Raw genomic sequence first — 22,409 nt, 5'->3', positions numbered from 1 at the left:
CTAGTATAAAGATAAATGAATTTCAAAAATCATAAGATCCTACTATCTAAGCTAAAATCATTGACTAGAATACAATAAAAATACACAGGTAATCGGCCGTATAACGCGATAGACTGGTTCCGCGTTAGGTATAGGAAAACGCGTTATAGGGCGATTCGCGTTTAAATAACCCTATATAAAATAGACCTATATAAGATACACAACTCCATCACACATTATTTTGTTATATCTCTAAGAGTTTAGACAGCGTTATCGTTTAAAGTTCCCAGTTTGCCAACATATCCAACAAATATCGTTAATGTATACAAATATGTATGTAAAAACTTAACAAAGTAAATACTGAAACCTTCCTCGAGTACCAAGCTATCCATTGGCGGAATCAGCCTGAAATTCGGTGCAGTTGTTTTTAATTTTATCGCTAACAGTCAGACAGACAGACGCGGATGACTTTGTCTTATAATATGAAGTGATAAATATAATAAATAAGAATATACAATAAATAACCTAATAATATAGTAAATGACCTATAATTCCTATTTATTATTATATTTTTTTAATATCATTCTTCCATCTTACTTATGTTTTTCGTTTACAAACCGACTGACCGACAATAAAATTATAAAAACTATTTTCATTTTACTCACAAATATGCAATGCTTTGTAGTTTATCAATTATTACAACAAATTTTTATAATAGCAATTTGAGGTATATATATATATAATATCTGGACGACCGAGCCTTGCTCGGATTTTTAAGATGTACAAAACTTGAAAAAAATTCTAACTTCTGCTTTCCGGATCATCCAATGTCTCATCTGAGCTGTTATAGTCTTGTATATAGTGGCAAAATTTACTTTTGTATTCTAATGTTATTCTAGATGTTTTTCATTAAAACACGGGTATAACTACATTTTTTAAAATTGAAATCTAGCTAAATCGATTTCTCACCCTCGAAACTAACTATATACTAAATTTCATTAAAATCGTTGGAGCCGTTTCCGAGATTCAGATTATATATATATACAAGAATTGCTCGTTTAAAGGTATAAGATACGTTTTACCTTACAACATAATAATTTACAAGAATGAAGTATTTATTTGAGACATCCTTAACACCCTGCGTGATACAGTTTCACGTTTCTAACATCCCAAGGGATATTTGATATTTTTCCTTCTCTACAGTATATTTTAGTGGCTCGAAACGAAATAAGAGAATCGGGTTAAGATTTATCTGAAACTTTTCCTGCACATTATAAATGAGGTTCTTTGAGTACACATTGTTTCTGATGTAATAAAAATAGAAAAAAACGTTGTAGGTGAAACTGTGCAGTCCCAAACTAAAGAAAGTAAGAATTAGGTAGTTGACACTACCAAGAGTAGGAATAAGGCAGATAATAATGACAAGTAATATTAGTTTACAAGTGTTTTATTTTCATTTCAGTTTCGTATATTCCATAATCTTGTATTTATGATTGGAAGCACTGTATAAAAATAAAATCGAATATTGCTGTGGGAAGATGCTATCACTGCTAGAATTTTCATTAATTTAGTCATTTCTATTTTAGCTTTTTAAACTATGATAACTTAGAACACTATCATACTTTCCTTGAATGAGTGCTAAATATACCATTAAACAGTGTCTATTATTATACGCAATAGATCCCTACTATGTGATAATAGTAAAGATTTACGTTTTTCCTGTATTACCGATGATCAAACGACCACTTTTTATTTATATTCAGACAGTCAACACAACCTTTTTTCAAATCTGTGAATGTACAAAGACAGTTGCGCAAAAACTTTATCTCAACTGCTGCAACATACGAATAAATAAACCCGACAATTGTATTTGTATATTTTTTTAAATAAATAACGATAACGTTTCACCTGGTCGTAAAATCTCCCCATAAACGTAGTGAAAACATTTAATATACGAGGCGGAATAGAAATATCGATGTTTTATATTTACCTGTTGGTGATAACTAAAATTGTAAAATGCGATCAAATAACAGTAGATGACATTGCCAATGGTATAATTAAGATTCTTGGGGCAGATAATAATACCAAATTAGAAGAATTAAAAAGCAAACTGGATATTATAAAAAAATATGTAACAGATAAGGACAAATATACAGAACTGATCCACAATGAAACTACAACTCCCCACCTGAATGAAACAAACTTTTTCAATGCCTTAAACGAATCTGACAAATTTCAATTTCTAATGGAAAATGAACCAAAAAGCTTATACTTAAAATTGAAGGAGAAAATGAATAGAGATGACATAATGACGATTCTTTCAAATAAAACTGGAAGAAGAATGATGGATGAAGATGAAGAAGATTTAAATGATGGAATTCTCGATGGTGTCGTTGATAAGATAATAGCGGAGACACCGAGAGATGATCACACATTTGACTTTAGAAAAGAGGATAATAAATATTGGGGTTTGTTACATTTAAACTTTTGAAATAAAGTTTTTTTTTCCTAAGTAGATTTGCTAGTTGATAACCCATACGCTTAGCCCGTCTATTTATTGTGTTTGTTAGATCCCCAAGGAGAGCTGGAAGATCTCAAAGAGCATCATCAGCATGACGGTCGTAGGATATTCAAAGGCGAGAGAACAACCATTAAGCATTACCCGTTTATGGTGTCCATACACGTAATGGGAAGATTTTGGTGCGGTGGCGCGATTTACTGGCACGACTTGGTACTCACATCAGCATCTTGTTTGCAGCTGTAAGTGATATAGATTCTAATTTTAGAGTATTTATAATAATTTTAGTATTTTTGCCTGCGTTTGTAGTTTCTTTAACATAGACTTCAACGTTTTAAATTCGTCTGTTTATTTATTAAATAAATATTATAGTTCGATTACATATCAAGGAAAAATAATAATAACATCTTAAAAGTAACTTTGACAGTAATATATAATTTATGAAATTTAAAAAAATTTCATGGTACGAAATCCCACAGTTTTTTATCAATTTTTAATCTATTGAATCGTATTACAAACATGAGCGTCCTGTCGTTCAGGGTAAAGTGAAAGGCCCTAGACAGTGTCAGGAAGGTCACCCATGCGATCGAACGACATATCCTAATTTGCTATGGGCAGTCCCATGCATGAGTGCACACTAATAACCTCTTACAGAGAGAGATGTTGACGAAATGTGAGGCACATAACATTTATTAAATGAAAATAAGAGAGGTGATGAGCATGACGTTCAGCTGATGGTAATTGATACACCCTGCCCTTTACAATGCAGTGCCACTCAGGATTCTTAAAAAACCCAAACATTATGAGCTACTACTACTACAATTGCGCTCGTCACCTTGAGTCATAAGATGTTAAGTCTCATTTGCCCAGGAATTTCACTAGCTAAGGCGCCCCTCAGACCGAAACACAGTAATGTTTACTCATTACTGCGTCACGGCAGCAATAGGTGCCGTTGTGATAACCATAATCTAGCTGGTATCCTGTGCAAATGCGCCTCCCACTAGTAAATGCCCTGATAACAAAACTCAATGATAACTACAACTGTTCTGTCAAGACTAAGAAGGAAAATCATCGAAATGAAATTTATATGTTAGCTGCATACTACACATTGAACAAACATTATTGAAGTCACATTTTCTATCAGGTTGCACAATAACAGATTTTTCCGTGAGAACCCTAAAGCATTATACGTGAGGATTGGCAGCAACCATAGCAGAATTGGAGGTGAACCAATCGATGCTTTAGAAGTAAGTTTATTGTTCATTGTTTCGCAAAGTCAATGACAAAAACACGATACCAATAATTTTAGTAGCATAACGGGTGTCACAATTTTTATATCAATATTTTCTCAAATTAGTGCGCTATATTGATTGCGCTACAGAGCCACAGGAAATCCTGATAAGGAAAGCAAAAGTGTCTCGAGTGTAGCGAGAATGAACACTCGAATAATTTCCCTTGCGAGGAAAATGTTGACCTTTAATATTCAAAAAGCCCATTGAAGAATGGTATTGAACATTAGCATTATTTTCATATCATAACTAAGGAGGCTTTGAGGATTATAAATATGCAGATTCCTTACACTGGCTAAGGTGACAGACGAAACTACAATGAGCAGCGAAGGGTTGAGGGCATACGACCATGAGCCTATAAGGATCATGCAGGTCAGGGTAGTGTTAGAAGGACTACTGTATGAATGCACTTGGAACGCAGTGGAGCATGAATGGCAAAGAAATGTAAAGCGAGCCACAGTATCATAAGTAACGCTTATGATGACCACTAAGCAGGAGACAAGGAACTATTTCTTTTTGGGTTTATCTCTAAATTTTAAGATTGCAAGTTGTGGAATCTACGCTATTCTTAGGTATAACTTTAGATAAATAAGTCCAATGCGGTGCACATGTTGCTCAACTAGCAGTTAGACTCATCTCTACTGTTTAAAAGATTTGTGTATTACTGTTCATAATAATTATAAAATAAATGGCTGCATCATGATGTACGTCATTTGCTATGGGGTCATATTGCAGATATTAATCCCAGTCGCTGTTTAGGCGTTACCAATAAAAGAAAGTGCTTTATCAAAAAATGTTGTAAGTCTTTACCCAGCAACAGAATATCTAAGCGATCGGATAATGAAAAATTCACAGTATGTGTGTTCTCTCCATTTCCGAAGTGATGGTAGTGCTTTGATTGACATCAAGAAGTATTTGAAAAAATAAATTTTGAGAAAATAAATGCCATTAATCGGTTGGGTCTCTTTGACGGAACTTTCTGATGATATGAATCTTTGAATCAGGATAAAGGAGAATATGAATTTTCGAATAAAACATGGTTTAATGATATTATAATAATTGTAGGCAGCTCTAGTCTCGGGCGCGGTCACTCGACAGTTAAAAGTAATGAAAAGTTTTGTACTAATATTATATTTATTTTGATTTTCGGGAACCATTATATTTGAAGCACGAAGCTGAGTTGACATTGTCAATTAAATATTAAAATTTGTGTCAATTCAATATGACTATTTTATTGTGTTTCTTATTGTTTTGTGTTTGAATCTATTTCCGATTAGTTAGTCAAGTTACGTTTTATGAGAACCGTCTGAATTTTATTTCATTCTATTGTGTGCCACAGTAAAATAAATGCAATTGAATAAGTACATCATATTATGTGGTCGTCTAATATATTTTGTATACAAATACAATTCAAATAGATAATAATATAATTTTGATGCGATATTATATTTAGTATTTCCAATAAGTATCCTTTCCGTTCCGGAAAACTCTGATCGCACATGGTATGCTTTATATCGAGTTTTTCGATTTTGAAGCGCGCGAAGCGGTCTGTCAATGCGTATTATTTTATGTGTATTTATAGATTGCTTAGGATGATTTAAGTGACTGTATCTGAAAGCTATTGAATCATGCTATAAGACCATGCAAAATAAACCAACATATACACAAAATAAGAGTCAGAACTTGGTGAGGGAATAGTGTGCCGTACGGCACTTTCTGTTTTAGTATAATTAAAACATCTAGTGCTAGTGCCGATTTCAGAAGGGTATTGACATAGAATTCAAATTGGTTAGAGCTCTAAATTTTGTAAATCTAAGTGTTTTTTTTTAACGCTCTATTCATGAATTTTTCGATCTAAATTGAATTTAAATTACATCAGGTATACTTCCACCCGGGCTACAACCCCCGAACCCTCCGACACAACATTGCCATCATCAGGCTACGGCGACACCTGTTCTTCAACTACCACCGCATCCCCAAGATCATCAGCATCTCCCACAACAGCGGTGGTCTGGCTCCCACTTCTGAGATCTTGGTGCTAGGATGGGGAGTCACTAAGGTAAATAACTTAATATTTACAAATCTTTAAAAATCGTCTTTAAAAATCGCTCGTCCAGAATATCTTTCTGTTTGTTGAGGCTTTATCGATTTTTACTGGCCTTTCACTTTTCTCTGGAGACCCCTAGTTGTGTTTATAAAATCAGATAATTTTAATGACCAGAATGAAATTTTTCCTTACATCCTATAAAATCTAATGCTGTGTTAGACTGGGAAATTTTCTTGCTCATTTCCTTTAGCAATACAGGAAAAAATGTAAATGCGCGTCATTATTTTTGCGGACGACAGTTACCTCCACTATATTTTGTTGATCAATTCTCATTAGTTAATTGACTAGAAAACAATGCTTTTTGGCGGAAGTTCCGTTCAACTGTTGGAAACCATATTTTTGAGAAATGATTAAACGGATTAAATAAAGAAACCGTTAAATAATGGCCGTGCTCCTGTTTCCCTTAAACTATTCCGAATGAGAGTACATTAAATTATTATATTTAACTAGCTGACCCGGCAAACGTTGTTTTGCCATATAAAGTATAATTCACGCGATAGTTTTATAAGTAATAAAATATTGCCTATATTATAGCCTGTACATCATTTTGTTCTATTGTCAATAGTTTTTGCAGCGCACGCAAAAATAGGTTTTCGCTTTTACACCTTGTGTTACAAAATAGCAATTTTATTACGGATCCCTAATTTTGAAAAAAAAACATAGCCTATAGCCTTCCTCGATAAATGGACTACCCAACACTGAAAGAATCATTCAAATCGGACCAGTAGTACCAGAGATTAGCGCGTTCAAACAAACAAACACTGCAGCTTTATAATATTATTATTAGTATAGATAATAGAAAATTGAAAATATCGAAAATTAAATTATTTCGTTAATATCTGGCAATATAACACTATATGTAGGTATGTTTAAATGGGTACAAAGGTACTAGTTAAAAAATGAAGAGATAATAACTTTCCAACTGATAACATAAATACCTAAATGGGCGGCGGTATCATGCGACATCAAAGGTGTTTCATAACTGTATGGATTGCGAGAGCGCATTCGCACTACGTCCGATCAGAGTCCGATCCGTATCCATGAAAACACGGTCCAAAGTAGTCGTCTGCAGAAATATTTCTATGGCAGTTTACGCACTAGATCCGGCTTCTGTCATCCGATTTCTTTCCGTCAACCGTAGAAATAGTAAAAACCGTAGAGACCCCGCAAACTGCAGACTTTTGATTGGCCGATAGTTTGGTTGGTTTCTAAGAGACCCTGCAAACTGCAGACTTTTGATCGGCCAATAGTTTGGTTGGTTTCTTAATCAGTATGAAGATGTATGAGAGTGCGCAGATTATAACGATTCGGTATTGGCCGACAAAAAAGTTTGATGGGCTACACGATTGCCTTCAAACTGAACCGTCAGCAAGATAGTTTGGTTGAGTTCGGCTGTTAAGTGCGCACACTGGCCCGACTAAATAGTTGGGTCTGTGATGAGTGCGCACACTAGACAACAAACGGCCGACAGTTTTAGGGACGATTCGCTACAAGTTTTAAATCGGCTATTGATGAGTCTGGCCGACTAAACAATCGGTGGTGTGCGTGCCTAGAAGAGCGCTGTACTGATTTAACAGTCGGCCGATAGTTTGCTGACGGTTCAGTTTGAAGGCAATCGTGTATCCCATCAAACTTTTTTGTCGGCCAATACAAAATCGTTATAATGTGCGCACTCTCATACATCTTCATACTGATTAAGAAACCAACCAAACTATCGGCCGATCAAAAGTCTGCAGTTTGCGGGGTCTCTAACACGCTACAGCAACAAACTCTTTAAATACTTATTTCTCAATTCCATCTCAGACCGACTAACTTCATAGAACAATATCTAACAGCTTAAGAATTCTTAAATAAATACAGTCTTTGATGTTATAAAAAACTATGCTGGACATACAGATTGTTGCAAAATTTAATTTTAGTTTTATTTCTGTGAGACAACATATTGTGGAAATGGCCCATAAATAAAAAAGTTGTAGAATGTAGGTTAACAACACAATTGACTGCATAGGGGATTATAAAGACAAATTGTATTTTGTTGATGTTGACTTTTGAACAAAGTTGAATTCTGAATTTTCACTTAATCGTAAATGTGCCCTGCAGTGCAATATGTTATTCACTTCACTTTTAAAATCAAATGATATATTTTAAAACTGCAAGTTTACCAAGCACCGACCTTAATTTGACTTTGACTTAGGGTTCAATTCGTCGGTATGTTTTTTTTAATGTTTGTTACAATTCTTATAGACGTTTCCACAGCTGTCATAGCCTATGTACACGCTTAAATGATCTAAGTATTTTACATTTCTGCCTTATTCCAGATATCACAAAGGTTGTCATATGAGCCGATATTCCTGAACAGAAAGTTTTTGCCCATCTACCCCAACATTTTCTGCAAGGAAATTTATGGAGAGTATGTATTCTAGGAAATAAGATTAAAAGGGATTTTTTTTATAACAATTGACAAATTTTAATAATTCACAAACAAGCTAACATCTAAATAATTAACTTTTATTATACATCAATTTGTTAAGCTTCTAAGAATAAATTTTAAATATCACAATGACTAATATTCGAACAGAAGTTGGGCAAAGTAACGACCTTACTAGTCAACGATTGCAGCGAAAATGTATCGACGCTAGGGAGACATCGCCTTTTATAGACGTCTTCACCCTGTCCACCTGTCACTGTCAACAGTATAGTTAACAATAGTTTTTATGTTGTCAAGCATAGACTATTTCATTCTTTTAGAGAATAAATGCTAGTCGAGGCGGTTTGCTAGCGCCTTGCTAAAGCGCTTGGCATCATTTAATGATAAGTCTTTGCTGATTTTTAACCGACTTCACAAAAGAGGAGGTTCTCAATTAAAGTAAAAAATAATTTGATAAAGATTTAATTTAATACACCTCTTATGCAAACCTAATACCTTTAATGTTAATAAAATACCACCTATTGATAGGTTTGAAGTCGCAGCCAAGTCAAATATAATATCAGGTAAGTACCTCCATGCGTGACTTTGAGCGGCATAGCTTCGTCTAGAACAAAACAACCCAAGCGGGCAGGTACCATTTAGAGCCCTATCAATAGATAGTATTTTATTAATATTAAAGCTTATATTTTGCATATGAGGTGTATTAAACTAGATCTTTATTAAGTTATTTTTTACTTTTCAGTTTTTGATTCTGTTTCTTCTGTTATTTAAACGTAGTTTTATTTGTTTATTTTAGCAACTCATAATCAACATAAGTTTTAATTTTTGTTTTGATATATGTTTATTTTTATATTCATTCATTCATTCATTTAGATAGATATAAATCTGTTTCCGACCGACTCTTAGCTTATAAGGCAGTCAATATATCTACCAACCGGCTGCCGCGATCACCATCTAGTCCATTTGGATGAAGTACTCACATTAGTTTGTTCATAACAACCGCAAGTTTCTGAGAAAATAGAAATACCTCGAAAGAATGTTCCTTAAAAACCTTCGATTATACGTATTCTATATGCTATCTATCTATTCTATGAATCATATTCAAATACAAATATTTTTATTTAAAATAGGATGTGACACCACTTATTGAAAGTCAAAAACTACCACCTATTCCAAAAATAATGCCTCAGACTTGAGAACAACGGGCGCAACAAACTTAGCGGGCTTATATTTTCATAAAAAAATATGGTAACAAAGTTAATATCTTACAATCCATTCCCAATCAGTGTTATCATTAAGAAAGTCATTTATGTTATAGTAACATTTACCACACAAACCTTTCAAACAATTCTTTTGAATATCGCAATACTTTTGTTTTGAACATTTTCTTGGATCTTGTTGTAAAAGCATATACTTACATCGCCCCACAAAAGACTTACTAACTCGATTTATCCGAGTTGTAGGCATTATAAGTTTATGTCTGTTCCTGGTGTTAGCATTATGGTTATGTAAAATAAAATAATAACAAAATATTACAATAATAACATAAATATTTAAAAATAATCTCTTTGCCCATGTAACATTGTTTCATTTTTTAACTTACAGAAAGTTTATAGCGTCGAGTATGTTTTGCGCGGGAACTATCACGACCGGTGAAGGAGCATGTGATGTAAGTTTCTTTTGATCAAACTTATAGATGTATACAGCAATAGTCTAATTGAAGTATAAGTCTAAAATCCTACTATGATGAGTGTGCATTATTATGCACACTCATCATAGTAGCTTAGTTAAGGTTATGTCTCCGCTGCGTCTAGTCGGACTAGATACCGCAGGCGTAGTCGCAAAGTGCGGCAACTTTTACTACGCCAAAGGCGTACCCGAGTATTAGACGGTATAATAAAATTGTATTGGTTGTATTTTTTCTGTAAAGGTAAAATAGCACGAGGAATAAAATTTTTAGATTTTTTTTTTTTTTTTAATTTCTTGCGTGCATACATAAGTACATATAATTTTTAAATTGAAACTTTTATAACATCGTCTCAAACTTTTTCGTCTATGTGTTGCATGTCGCGTGACGGTCGGGCGGCGCCTATTGTTCGCATATTGGATACAATTGCGTTCGGGTAGAAGAGTAGTTTCGAACCCCACACACTTGATAAACTTTTTTTTTTATTTATGAAAATGTAAAGCATATTATATAAATTTGATTTTTTTTCTAAGCTGATATTAATACCTATCTTATTTTGTGAAAAAAAGTTTCACTTGAATCGTGGTTTTATAAAACCACACAATTGCTTTTTTTTTCTAAAGTTGACATTAAAATGTTTAGTCTTATGAATTAAGCTTATATATAATGTAATAATATATAATACATTATATATAAGCTTAATTCATATAATATTTCAATATTATGTACTTAATATAGTATGTAGGTACCACGTTTTACCTAATATTTCTATGAACCTTTCTTACCTAGCCTAGATACCTAACCTAGATTTTGTTGTCTGTGGCACTAGAAGAACTGTGCTTTTAGGCGACATTATAGTACTGTAAATAATGCTTTTTTAGACCATATACTATAGAATTTTTCAAAGACTAAAATGTATAAAGCATGTATTTATATTAGTGATCGTGGCTGTAGTAGGGCGGCACTGAAAATTTCGGGAATCAAGGAAGTGACACAACATTACTATTTAAAATGTATTTACTGCTTTTCGAAGTTTTCTGCGCGAAATTTGATACATTCTTCCATACGATGAAAGCAATCATTGAAGCAATCATTCCATTCGGAAGTTGGGGTCTCCAAAATGGCCGCTTTGTAGGCGTCCAACAGCTTCTTCATGTGATGAAAATCTCTGACCACGCAATTTATTCTTTATTTTAGGGAAAGTATAGAAATCATTAGGGCTTAGGTCGGGGTTGTATGGCGGATGGTCTAATAATTCTATGTTTTCTTGGTCTAAAAACTCTTTTGTTCTGTGTGCGGTGTGAGAACTCGCATTGTCGTGATGGAGGATGATGCGGCGGTTGCAGTTCTCTTTACGGAGTTCAGAAACGACCTGTGGCAAACAAATGCTAGCATACCATTCTGTATTAACCGTTCTTTGTCCCTCAAGAGGAATAGTCGCAACATGGCCGGTTATGAAGACAAACGTGGCAACCATTTTTTTTGCAACACTCCGTGAACGAACAATATTTTTTCGTTCACGGAGTGTTGCAAAAAGTAAAGTTTTCTTTGGTGACTGCAATTTTTGGACGACCTTGACGGGGATCATCACTGAGATTGACACGTCCACGTTGAAATTCAGCAAATCAGCGATAAATTGTGGTTTTGGATGGGGCTTCATCACCAAATGCCGAAATCATCCGGTCAACACACTGTTTTTGAGTTAACCCACTTCGAAAGTCATAATAAATCATCGCTCTAGAATTTTCTCCAGTCAATTCCATTTTCTCGACGACAAAACAAGTTTGACAAGACCGAGAATCTTTTTTTAAATTAATAAATGGTATTCGATTATTAAAACCACGGAATTTTTAATTAAAAAGATTTTAATATGACAGGAACAATGGAAATATTCCATTCCCGATACTTTTAGTGCAGCCTATGTATACATTACAGAGAGAAGTAGAGGAGTAGAAAATACTATTTTATGCAACAGTCGCATAATGAGGGTCAAAAAACACGGGTGGCGTTGGTAGCGTACAAATATCACAAGTTTTCGAGTTGCCTCTCAAATGGGTGGGCAATATTGTATTGTATACACTCTACATACTTACTTTTGGTGAGTAGTTTCATTTTTCTTTCTAGGAATGGCAAAGATCCACCCATACAGCCAACGCTGAACAATTTATGTATTTAATATAGTATGATTGATTAATGACAAAAGCCAGCGGAAGCACTCAATAGAAATCACAAAATTTTAATCATTTGGTTTTTTGCAAAATTGCAAGGCAAAACACGTGTTGAATTGATAAAATAATTTTACACTCAAGAAAACTTACAAAATTTGGATAATAATTATGGAAATAATTTTTAATTCAATAAAAATATTGTTTGTGTCGTCAGCATGACGCTGGCGGGCCAGCAGTGTTGGCGGGCCAGCTGGTGGGGATCATCTCGTATGGCCCGGCAGTGTGCGGCCACCCTAACGCTCCCACTGTCTTCACTCTGGTCGGAGCTTATGCCGACTGGATCGAAAGTGTCAACGAATCTGTAAGTATATATTTAACAGGAATATCAATTGTTAAAACTGTAATTTTAATTAACAAAAGATGATCTATCTGCGGCAGATTTTGCCACTTGACATGTGTTAGCGCCAGTTCAACTAATATTCATAATCCTAATTCACATCCCTCTTTTTCCCGCAAGCATAGGTACTATAATAATATGTATCGACGTTACTCGCATCCGAGTGAAGTGATTCGCATGGGACTGAAGATTCGCGAACTGTCGACGCGTCATCGACTGGTTGAGTGAATCATTCATTCAACGCTACTTAGCCAGTTACTGGCCGGTCATCGTTATATACGCAGGTGCATAAGTGAATTGCATTTAATAGTGATCGAATGAGTTATAGTAGTAGTGATTCAACTAATAAATGGGTACTTGAAGTATTGTCAAGTGTAGTTAATAGTTGCTGGACATGAGACGAATAAATCTATATCTGCGCACGAGCATGCCACCTGGATATTCGAGGTTAGTGCGCTTGTCCTTCTAATCCATCCTTTAGTTCATGCCTTAACATAATATCGCAACTTACAGTCCATTATTAATTCCACAATCATTGAAACAGGTTAACTACCAACATGTTTTTTGACATGACTCTTGAATGTTTTTTACTAAGACTTAGCCCTCAAAGTGACGAGCGTACTTGCTATGCCTGTCATAATTTTAACAGCAAGAACTGTTACGTTCCCGCGCACTTTTTTTAAACCTTTATATAGAGTGTTCGAATCTATCTGTTCAAAACTATACCTTATATTATACACTATACATTATTCGCCTTCATTATATTATAAGTTCAAAGGGAAATAGCACTTCCTACTATCGTAATTAGGCTAGAAATAGACTGAGGTCGTCATGCTTCCGTTCGACTTACTCGGTACGCAAGATTTTAATGCATCATAAAATAATCTAAAGCGTAGCATTATAGACCCATCAGCCTGATCCTATAAGAATGTTATGTGCCAGCTACCGGTTCCATGCGACCTTCAAACCAAAACACAACAGAACAAAGGCACTGCTATTTTGCGCGTTCCTTCGACCAATGTAAGGCAAATTGGGTTGAGAATTTATTGACGCACTGTTTGACAGTTCTCCTGTGAAACAATATAATTATAACAACAGGGAGCATATTTTACGAAATAATTCTTGATGCTATGAAATATTATTGAATAATTCATAGAAAGAAAATATTTTATTTATTATGTACTGAACAACGTTTGTCGGGTCAGCAAGTATAATATAAACTGTTATTCTCTAGGCTTAGTTCTTAACATAGACAATATTACAGTTTAAACCCTATATAACGACACTGAAGGGACTGTGCTTTTTATGGCGTTATAGAGAATTGTCGTTAAATGAAAAATCAGAATTAGGAAAAGAAAAAGTTTATTTCAGACTAGTGTTGGTAGCTATGTACATAAGCAATAATCCTATTTGAACGCTATTGCAGCGTACAGTCTGTTTTTTTTTTTGCGCCAGTAATTTTGTTGTATTTTTTTACTTATGTTATTCATATCTTGCGATATTGACACATCTTGGTGATAAAGGAAGTAATTGTCCAATAATTTAGCTGCCTTCAGAGCTCCTTTAATGCTCGGAGGAGGCTCAGGCTCAACCGTCTCATCTTCTTCATCTCTTTGTTCTTGATCCTCAGTTTTTCTGACTGAATCCAAAATTGAAAATTTGTGAGCAACTAAGATTATGATAACTTGACACCTACTTATTATTCATGGTCACCAACAACACGTGCAAGCAACCCCATTTTGTAAACAAAAGAACGAATTTCTTAGAAAGTTCAGTATGCATGATGCTGACAGTCGGTTTATTGTGGGCTAGGATAATAAAGCGACAAAAGAACGTACACAGCTGTGCAGTTTTTACTAATTTCAGCAAATTAAAAGATACTTTTTAGTACTCAATTGTTGTTTGTCGTTATTGAGAGTAGAGAGAAGCTATGTAGAGTGTATCATTCTATGGTACACAAGCTAAACCAACCAAAGCCAATTTATTTCGACGCTTTAGGGAGTTTGTCGTTAAGTCATGTGTCATTACATGGATTTTACACTGTATTTTAATAACAACTATTATGTAAGCTCAATTATTATTAGCAGCAAGATGTCTGTTAGATGCGAGGTCGCGGGTTCAAGCCCCGCATCGTTCATAAATTTTGTTTTTTAATTTAATTTGTATATTTAAGAAAGTATTTTTCTGAAGTCCTTTTAACACTTTTATTTATTTTTACTCAGTCAAATTCGACAAGCGATTACTATATAAAATGATAACTTACATAAAGTTACTGCTTCTTTATGAGGCGAACTACATGGGGTCAAGAAGATTGAAATTCAAAGCAAATGAAACATGATATTATATGGGTCAAATTAGAATAAGGGTCAGTGCTAGTAAAGTGCTAATGAAGTGACTCATTAGCAACATTCGAAAATCTACTTTACACGGTATCACATAAGATGTAAAATCGAGAGTGAGCAGGTTTAGTCTTTGACGAACTCTTCGTTATTAAACATTGAGCTATATCATGAATTGGTTAAGGTTGAGTTTCCGTTGCAATTAATTTGTTTAATAGAATCATATTATAAATGCAATTAACTGTATCCTAAATGTACTTGATGTTCGTTGGAATGTCAGAATTTGTATATTTGCTACACGTATTCTATCTAGCCGAGCTATCTACCTACAGATAGAAACACTAACAATGCTACGAGCTCGTAATTCCCAAGCTAATTAGAATCATTTAATTAGTTTAGATTTGCAAGTTACTAGTTGATGCCCGCGACTTCGTCCGCGTAGATAAAGGGTTTTAAAAATAATAAGCTAACTTGGAATTGACGATTATGTCATGTCCTATTCCAGTTCCGGTTCCCGTTTTCGCTTCCGTTCGCAATATATTATATGAATCTTATTTCGAGGAAGATTGCTATGGCAAACTAAATCTACTTTTGGTATAGTTATAGCTAAGAACCATGGATTTTACCGGGATAAAATGTAGTCTATGTCCTTTCCCAAGCTCTAGTCTATTACTGTACCAACTTTTATCAAAATCGGTTCAGCAGCTCCGGCGTAAAAGCGTAACAAACGAACTTACATTCACATTTATAAAATTAGTAGGGGTAGTTGAGACAACAGTAATAAAGATCATTTTTTGTTGAAATTTATCATTTTAATTAATGATCTGATTAAATTAATTATCTTTCTACTTTCTATTTGCATTGTATCATTATTATACTTCATGCTTTGTGAATATAACTATAGCATTATTTTTTGTAGGAACGAAGTGGAAAATTTTTCTTGATATTGTTAATGCTGTAAACACATTTTTTAAATCTAAAATGCAGCCTAGCGAACAAGGATGACGGCTGTAATCGTGTAAAAAACGGAGATAGCCGAAATCCACTACGTTTTTAGCAACTGTTCGCTTTCAAACTTAGCCGGATTGTACTTCGTCACTCAATTGTAAATACTATTTCAAACTAATGTCAAATGTCTCGCCACTTATTACGTACTATTTACATCCTCTTTGCTAGAATGTCCTAATAGTCATTTGAAAAAAGTTTTACTCTGAAATCTCGCACAGAAGATGTTCCTTTTTACACCAAACTAGCCATATAATCTAAAACGGCAATTTTATACTTTTACTAAATATCTATAACAGCAATTTAGTAGGCGTCTGGGTAAGTTATCTTATGACACTTGTATTGGGATTGTTTCGCAACTTGGCAGATACTTAGAATACAAGAATAATAATTAGATTTACTTTAACAGACATCTGTAGGGTTAAAAGCAGGGGCGTGTGTTGGTTTTGTAGCAAGGTAGGCACTTTAGAGTGTAGATCTATGTAGCGTAATGTCAGATTTACTTGGTGGGTGTTCTATAGAACCTTAGGTAAAGAATGATGGAACTAAATTAAGTTTAATACTAGTGGTGTATATTAATTTACTAAGCTATACAAGGTAGGTGTTGGCGCTATATCTCATTTGCTCATTTCGGAACGAACTTGTATCTGTCAGCGTCAACGTCAGTTGTCAAGTTCAACCTCGACCCGCACTCTCTCGTCGGTAGATCACGCGCTCGCACGCTTACGCAGCGCTCCGCGACTCGCGTATTCTCATAATTATAATGGCGGACGCGCCACCTAACTAACCTCATCAGTGACTAAGTGACCTAACCACGAAACACGAACTAAACGAAGAAGAAAGAATTTATATAAAAGCCAATTTTTAATTCTCCCGGGGGCTGCAGAGGAGTACCAGCATTTATTTATTTATTTATAGGACAACCAGTAGTTGTTACATTCTGATATGCTTAAAATATATCAAATATTAACAAAGAATGAGTTCAATGTACAACAAATTAAGGTGTCACAACATGCACAGTCTTTGCTTCCGTGACACCAAGAAAACAATTATATAAAATAAAGCAAAAATTATAAAATCAAGATACGAATTTGAAAAGAAGGAAAAAAAAGAAGAAGAAGAATATTAATCATATTCATATTTATCATATTTTGGCGCCTAACAATCTCGTAATACTTTTTTTAAAAGCAGGTAAAGAATCTTTAAAAATATCTACTTCACCACAGATGGTGTTATAGGTTGGTTTTTTACATTTACCAGGTTCCCTCCGTCCCTTTATATCTTTCCTCACTAGCACAACCAGTTCGGCATTTCCTAATTGCCGATATGGAATGCACTCTCTGGTTAAAACATTATTATTCTGGTTATCATTATATTATATATTATATTATGTAACTTCCTTTTCACATGTTTAGTTACTGTTATTCTGTGTCCAGATGCCGGATTACTACCGTGGCTTCAAGCGCACGACTACTACGGAAGCGTTCGTCGGCTTTGATGACTACAGGGGGGGCAAGCATCGGGAGCGTCCCAACTTCTCCGCCCTCACGGAGCCTCCCAGTGCCACCACTACTACCACCAGCTCACCTGAAACTCCTACAACTACAGCATCGTCACTTAGGAAGAGAAAGAAGCTCAAGAAGGCTGCTGAGAGCTGGGACATTTCCTTGTGAATAAGCATTTGAGAATAACATTAATAAAATACTTTTGATTTATGTGTGTTTTTATTTTGACTGAAGCTAAACAGAAACGAATTTTATCACAGAATTCTGATGATAAAAAGAATAAAGTGTTTTTCACGTTTTCTTAAGCCATATTTTGGAAATTTTGATTAAACTAGCAAGCTATTTAATTATATCTTTTCAAAGATGTATCTATTATTTAGCATTGCATTTGCATTTGACTCATACGGATGCTAAGCCTCTGCCGATTAGAGCGACTACATTTAACACTTTAAACCAGTTGTAAACAGTTGCACGAGAGGGGCTCCATCATAAAAATCTAACTATAGTCTATCAAATTTTAATGACATCGAAAATCATAAAACATCATTGCACGAAAATTTTCTCTCTTTTACAATTTATGCTGACTTGACACAGCCAATTTGCCAAATAATAAAAAACATCACAAACGACGAATAAAAAACATACTCGATAATATTGGCCAAGAGTTCCATTATAAAATATTAAGCTTATTTTTGTAGCTGTTGTGTACAAGCGGCCAGTTCTAAAAATTTTTTTTCTAATAATCTTTGTCACCCTCATATCAATTGGTGACAGTTACAGACTGACAGGGTGAAGATAAATGTGATGTTTACATACTACATAGGGAGAGCCATTTGCGCCTCTCTCTCCTCAAGAGAAGGTCGCCTCGATGAAGGCTTAGAGGGCACCTGACCAAAGCCAACCTCAGGTGGTGTTTAGTGGGTAGCCACTTAGGTTTTACGTAAGTCCCACATAACCAACGCAGACTTAGGCTGCGTTGGTATGCATGAGCATTCACCACGTCTCTCCCGTCGTTATCCCGGAGGGTAGCCCTTTCTCTTTGTTTGGATGCAAAAAAAAAGCATCGACACGACTGTTCCAATATAAGTCATTGTGTAATTCGTAATTTATTCTTAAAAGCTTAACAAATTGATATATTTAATTTTACAGTTAATTATTTAGATGCTAGCTTATGTCTGAATTTTTATAAGGTGGTATTAAAATTTGTTATAAAAAAATCCCTTTTGATCTTATTTTTTAGAGTACTATATTGTTCGATATAATATTATGATAAGTGGCAGCCTTAAAGGGAGAGAACTGTTAATGTCTCGGGACATTATTCTGATTAATTACTAATTAGTTAAGACAGAGGCGCTCGACAGCAGAGCCTGCTAATTGTTACAATAATTAATTACAGCTTCTTATCTATTCATTATGATCTCTGAAAGTGAGTGCAATTATGACTACTGATATTGTGTAGGAGTGCGAAGGTGTACGTCTAAGATGCCGACCAAGTCTTTTGTTTAAATATCATCATTCCAGCTCCAAAGATTCCCCCAAAGATAGCTATGACGATCGGTCTTGCGCTGCGCTTATCCAACCAGTAGGAGGCTCCTTTGCACAGGATGCCGGCTAGATTATGGGTCCCATAACAGCGCGTATTTCTGCCGTGAAGCAGTTATATATAAACATTATTGTATTTCGATCTAAAGGGCGCCATAGCTAGTGAAATTACTGCGCTCATTTGCCCATTAATTTAACTAACTTAATATCTTATGTCTCAAGGTGACGAGTGCAATTGTAGTGCCGCTCAGAATTTTTGTAGTTTTTCATGAGTTTTGAGCGGCATTGTAATGGGCAGGGTATATCAAATACCACCAGCTGAAGGTCCTCCTCGTCTCGTCCTTTAGTTTCATAAAAAAAAATGTGTAACGCCACGAGCGTTAATTAAAGAAAATACTATTGAAATAGTCATCATATGGCTACTGGAACTTTAGGAAAGTATTTAATGTTCAAGATAGTTAAGCTACTATAACCAACCGAATTCACAACCGAATAACAAATAAATATTAGTATTATCAAACCGATCTGGTGATAAAGCCAAAAGGTCGGTTCATCAGAACATCCTAGCCATGCTTAGGGTTGTAGTTACCGCCGTATCTACTGACGTGCGTACAGGCAGCAAAAATTAATAAAAACTTTTGCTGCCTGGCGAAAAAAAGGCAAGAAGAGTGTATATTTAATTTGAATTGTTTGTGAAAAGTTTGGAAAAAGTGACTTTTATTAAATTTTTATGCAAACTCTTTTTTATGAGAATCTTTACCCGTCATAATCAACTAAACAAATTTTTATACGGGGCCCCGCCAAGGTACGCTACGCCACTGGCCGTGCTTAAGTTTGTTGAATTGTCATGAGACGAACTATTTCTATAGGTATATAAATATATTTTCTTTTCTTTTGGATTGTAATGATAAAATGAGATGAATTGATTTTCCGTAATCAATGCCAGTAGCATATTCGACTCGCGTATTCTCATAATTATAATGGCGGACGCGCCACCTAACTAACCTCATCAGTGACTAAGTGACCTAACCACGAAACACGAACTAAACGAAGAAGAAAGAATTTATATAAAAGCCAATTTTTAATTCTCCCGGGGGCTGCAGAGGAGTACCAGCATTTATTTATTTATTTATAGGACAACCAGTAGTTGTTACATTCTGATATGCTTAAAATATATCAAATATTAACAAAGAATGAGTTCAATGTACAACAAATTAAGGTGTCACAACATGCACAGTCTTTGCTTCCGTGACACCAAGAAAACAATTATATAAAATAAAGCAAAAATTATAAAATCAAGATACGAATTTGAAAAGAAGGAAAAAAAAGAAGAAGAAGAATATTAATCATATTCATATTTATCATATTTTGGCGCCTAACAATCTCGTAATACTTTTTTTAAAAGCAGGTAAAGAATCTTTAAAAATATCTACTTCACCACAGATGGTGTTATAGGTTGGTTTTTTACATTTACCAGGTTCCCTCCGTCCCTTTATATCTTTCCTCACTAGCACAACCAGTTCGGCATTTCCTAATTGCCGATATGGAATGCACTCTCTGGTTAAAACATTATTATTCTGGTTATCATTATATTATATATTATATTATGTAACTTCCTTTTCACATGTTTAGTTACTGTTATTCTGTGTCCAGATGCCGGATTACTACCGTGGCTTCAAGCGCACGACTACTACGGAAGCGTTCGTCGGCTTTGATGACTACAGGGGGGGCAAGCATCGGGAGCGTCCCAACTTCTCCGCCCTCACGGAGCCTCCCAGTGCCACCACTACTACCACCAGCTCACCTGAAACTCCTACAACTACAGCATCGTCACTTAGGAAGAGAAAGAAGCTCAAGAAGGCTGCTGAGAGCTGGGACATTTCCTTGTGAATAAGCATTTGAGAATAACATTAATAAAATACTTTTGATTTATGTGTGTTTTTATTTTGACTGAAGCTAAACAGAAACGAATTTTATCACAGAATTCTGATGATAAAAAGAATAAAGTGTTTTTCACGTTTTCTTAAGCCATATTTTGGAAATTTTGATTAAACTAGCAAGCTATTTAATTATATCTTTTCAAAGATGTATCTATTATTTAGCATTGCATTTGCATTTGACTCATACGGATGCTAAGCCTCTGCCGATTAGAGCGACTACATTTAACACTTTAAACCAGTTGTAAACAGTTGCACGAGAGGGGCTCCATCATAAAAATCTAACTATAGTCTATCAAATTTTAATGACATCGAAAATCATAAAACATCATTGCACGAAAATTTTCTCTCTTTTACAATTTATGCTGACTTGACACAGCCAATTTGCCAAATAATAAAAAACATCACAAACGACGAATAAAAAACATACTCGATAATATTGGCCAAGAGTTCCATTATAAAATATTAAGCTTATTTTTGTAGCTGTTGTGTACAAGCGGCCAGTTCTAAAAATTTTTTTTCTAATAATCTTTGTCACCCTCATATCAATTGGTGACAGTTACAGACTGACAGGGTGAAGATAAATGTGATGTTTACATACTACATAGGGAGAGCCATTTGCGCCTCTCTCTCCTCAAGAGAAGGTCGCCTCGATGAAGGCTTAGAGGGCACCTGACCAAAGCCAACCTCAGGTGGTGTTTAGTGGGTAGCCACTTAGGTTTTACGTAAGTCCCACATAACCAACGCAGACTTAGGCTGCGTTGGTATGCATGAGCATTCACCACGTCTCTCCCGTCGTTATCCCGGAGGGTAGCCCTTTCTCTTTGTTTGGATGCAAAAAAAAAGCATCGACACGACTGTTCCAATATAAGTCATTGTGTAATTCGTAATTTATTCTTAAAAGCTTAACAAATTGATATATTTAATTTTACAGTTAATTATTTAGATGCTAGCTTATGTCTGAATTTTTATAAGGTGGTATTAAAATTTGTTATAAAAAAATCCCTTTTGATCTTATTTTTTAGAGTACTATATTGTTCGATATAATATTATGATAAGTGGCAGCCTTAAAGGGAGAGAACTGTTAATGTCTCGGGACATTATTCTGATTAATTACTAATTAGTTAAGACAGAGGCGCTCGACAGCAGAGCCTGCTAATTGTTACAATAATTAATTACAGCTTCTTATCTATTCATTATGATCTCTGAAAGTGAGTGCAATTATGACTACTGATATTGTGTAGGAGTGCGAAGGTGTACGTCTAAGATGCCGACCAAGTCTTTTGTTTAAATATCATCATTCCAGCTCCAAAGATTCCCCCAAAGATAGCTATGACGATCGGTCTTGCGCTGCGCTTATCCAACCAGTAGGAGGCTCCTTTGCACAGGATGCCGGCTAGATTATGGGTCCCATAACAGCGCGTATTTCTGCCGTGAAGCAGTTATATATAAACATTATTGTATTTCGATCTAAAGGGCGCCATAGCTAGTGAAATTACTGCGCTCAT

At 34.9% G+C, this 22,409-nt stretch overlaps 1 protein-coding gene across 1 annotated transcript; it reads left to right on the top strand.

Moving 5' to 3' along the window:
* The first annotated feature begins 1,902 nt into the window (after positions 1–1,902).
* Positions 1,903–20,890, top strand: LOC126967411 (serine protease 40-like). The gene is made up of 8 exons (XM_050811858.1): positions 1,903–2,447; positions 2,550–2,739; positions 3,642–3,744; positions 5,666–5,845; positions 8,212–8,303; positions 9,927–9,990; positions 12,391–12,537; positions 20,618–20,890. The coding sequence occupies exons 1-8, from the start codon at positions 1,955–1,957 to the stop codon at positions 20,852–20,854; spliced, it is 1,506 nt and encodes a 501-aa protein (XP_050667815.1). The 5' UTR covers positions 1,903–1,954; the 3' UTR covers positions 20,855–20,890.
* The last annotated feature ends 1,519 nt before the right edge of the window (positions 20,891–22,409 follow it).

The sequence above is a fragment of the Leptidea sinapis genome, chromosome 13 (assembly GCF_905404315.1).
Source record: "Leptidea sinapis chromosome 13, ilLepSina1.1, whole genome shotgun sequence".
Lineage (NCBI taxonomy): Eukaryota > Metazoa > Arthropoda > Insecta > Lepidoptera > Pieridae > Leptidea > Leptidea sinapis.
This window is presented reverse-complemented; position numbering and strand designations above follow the sequence as displayed.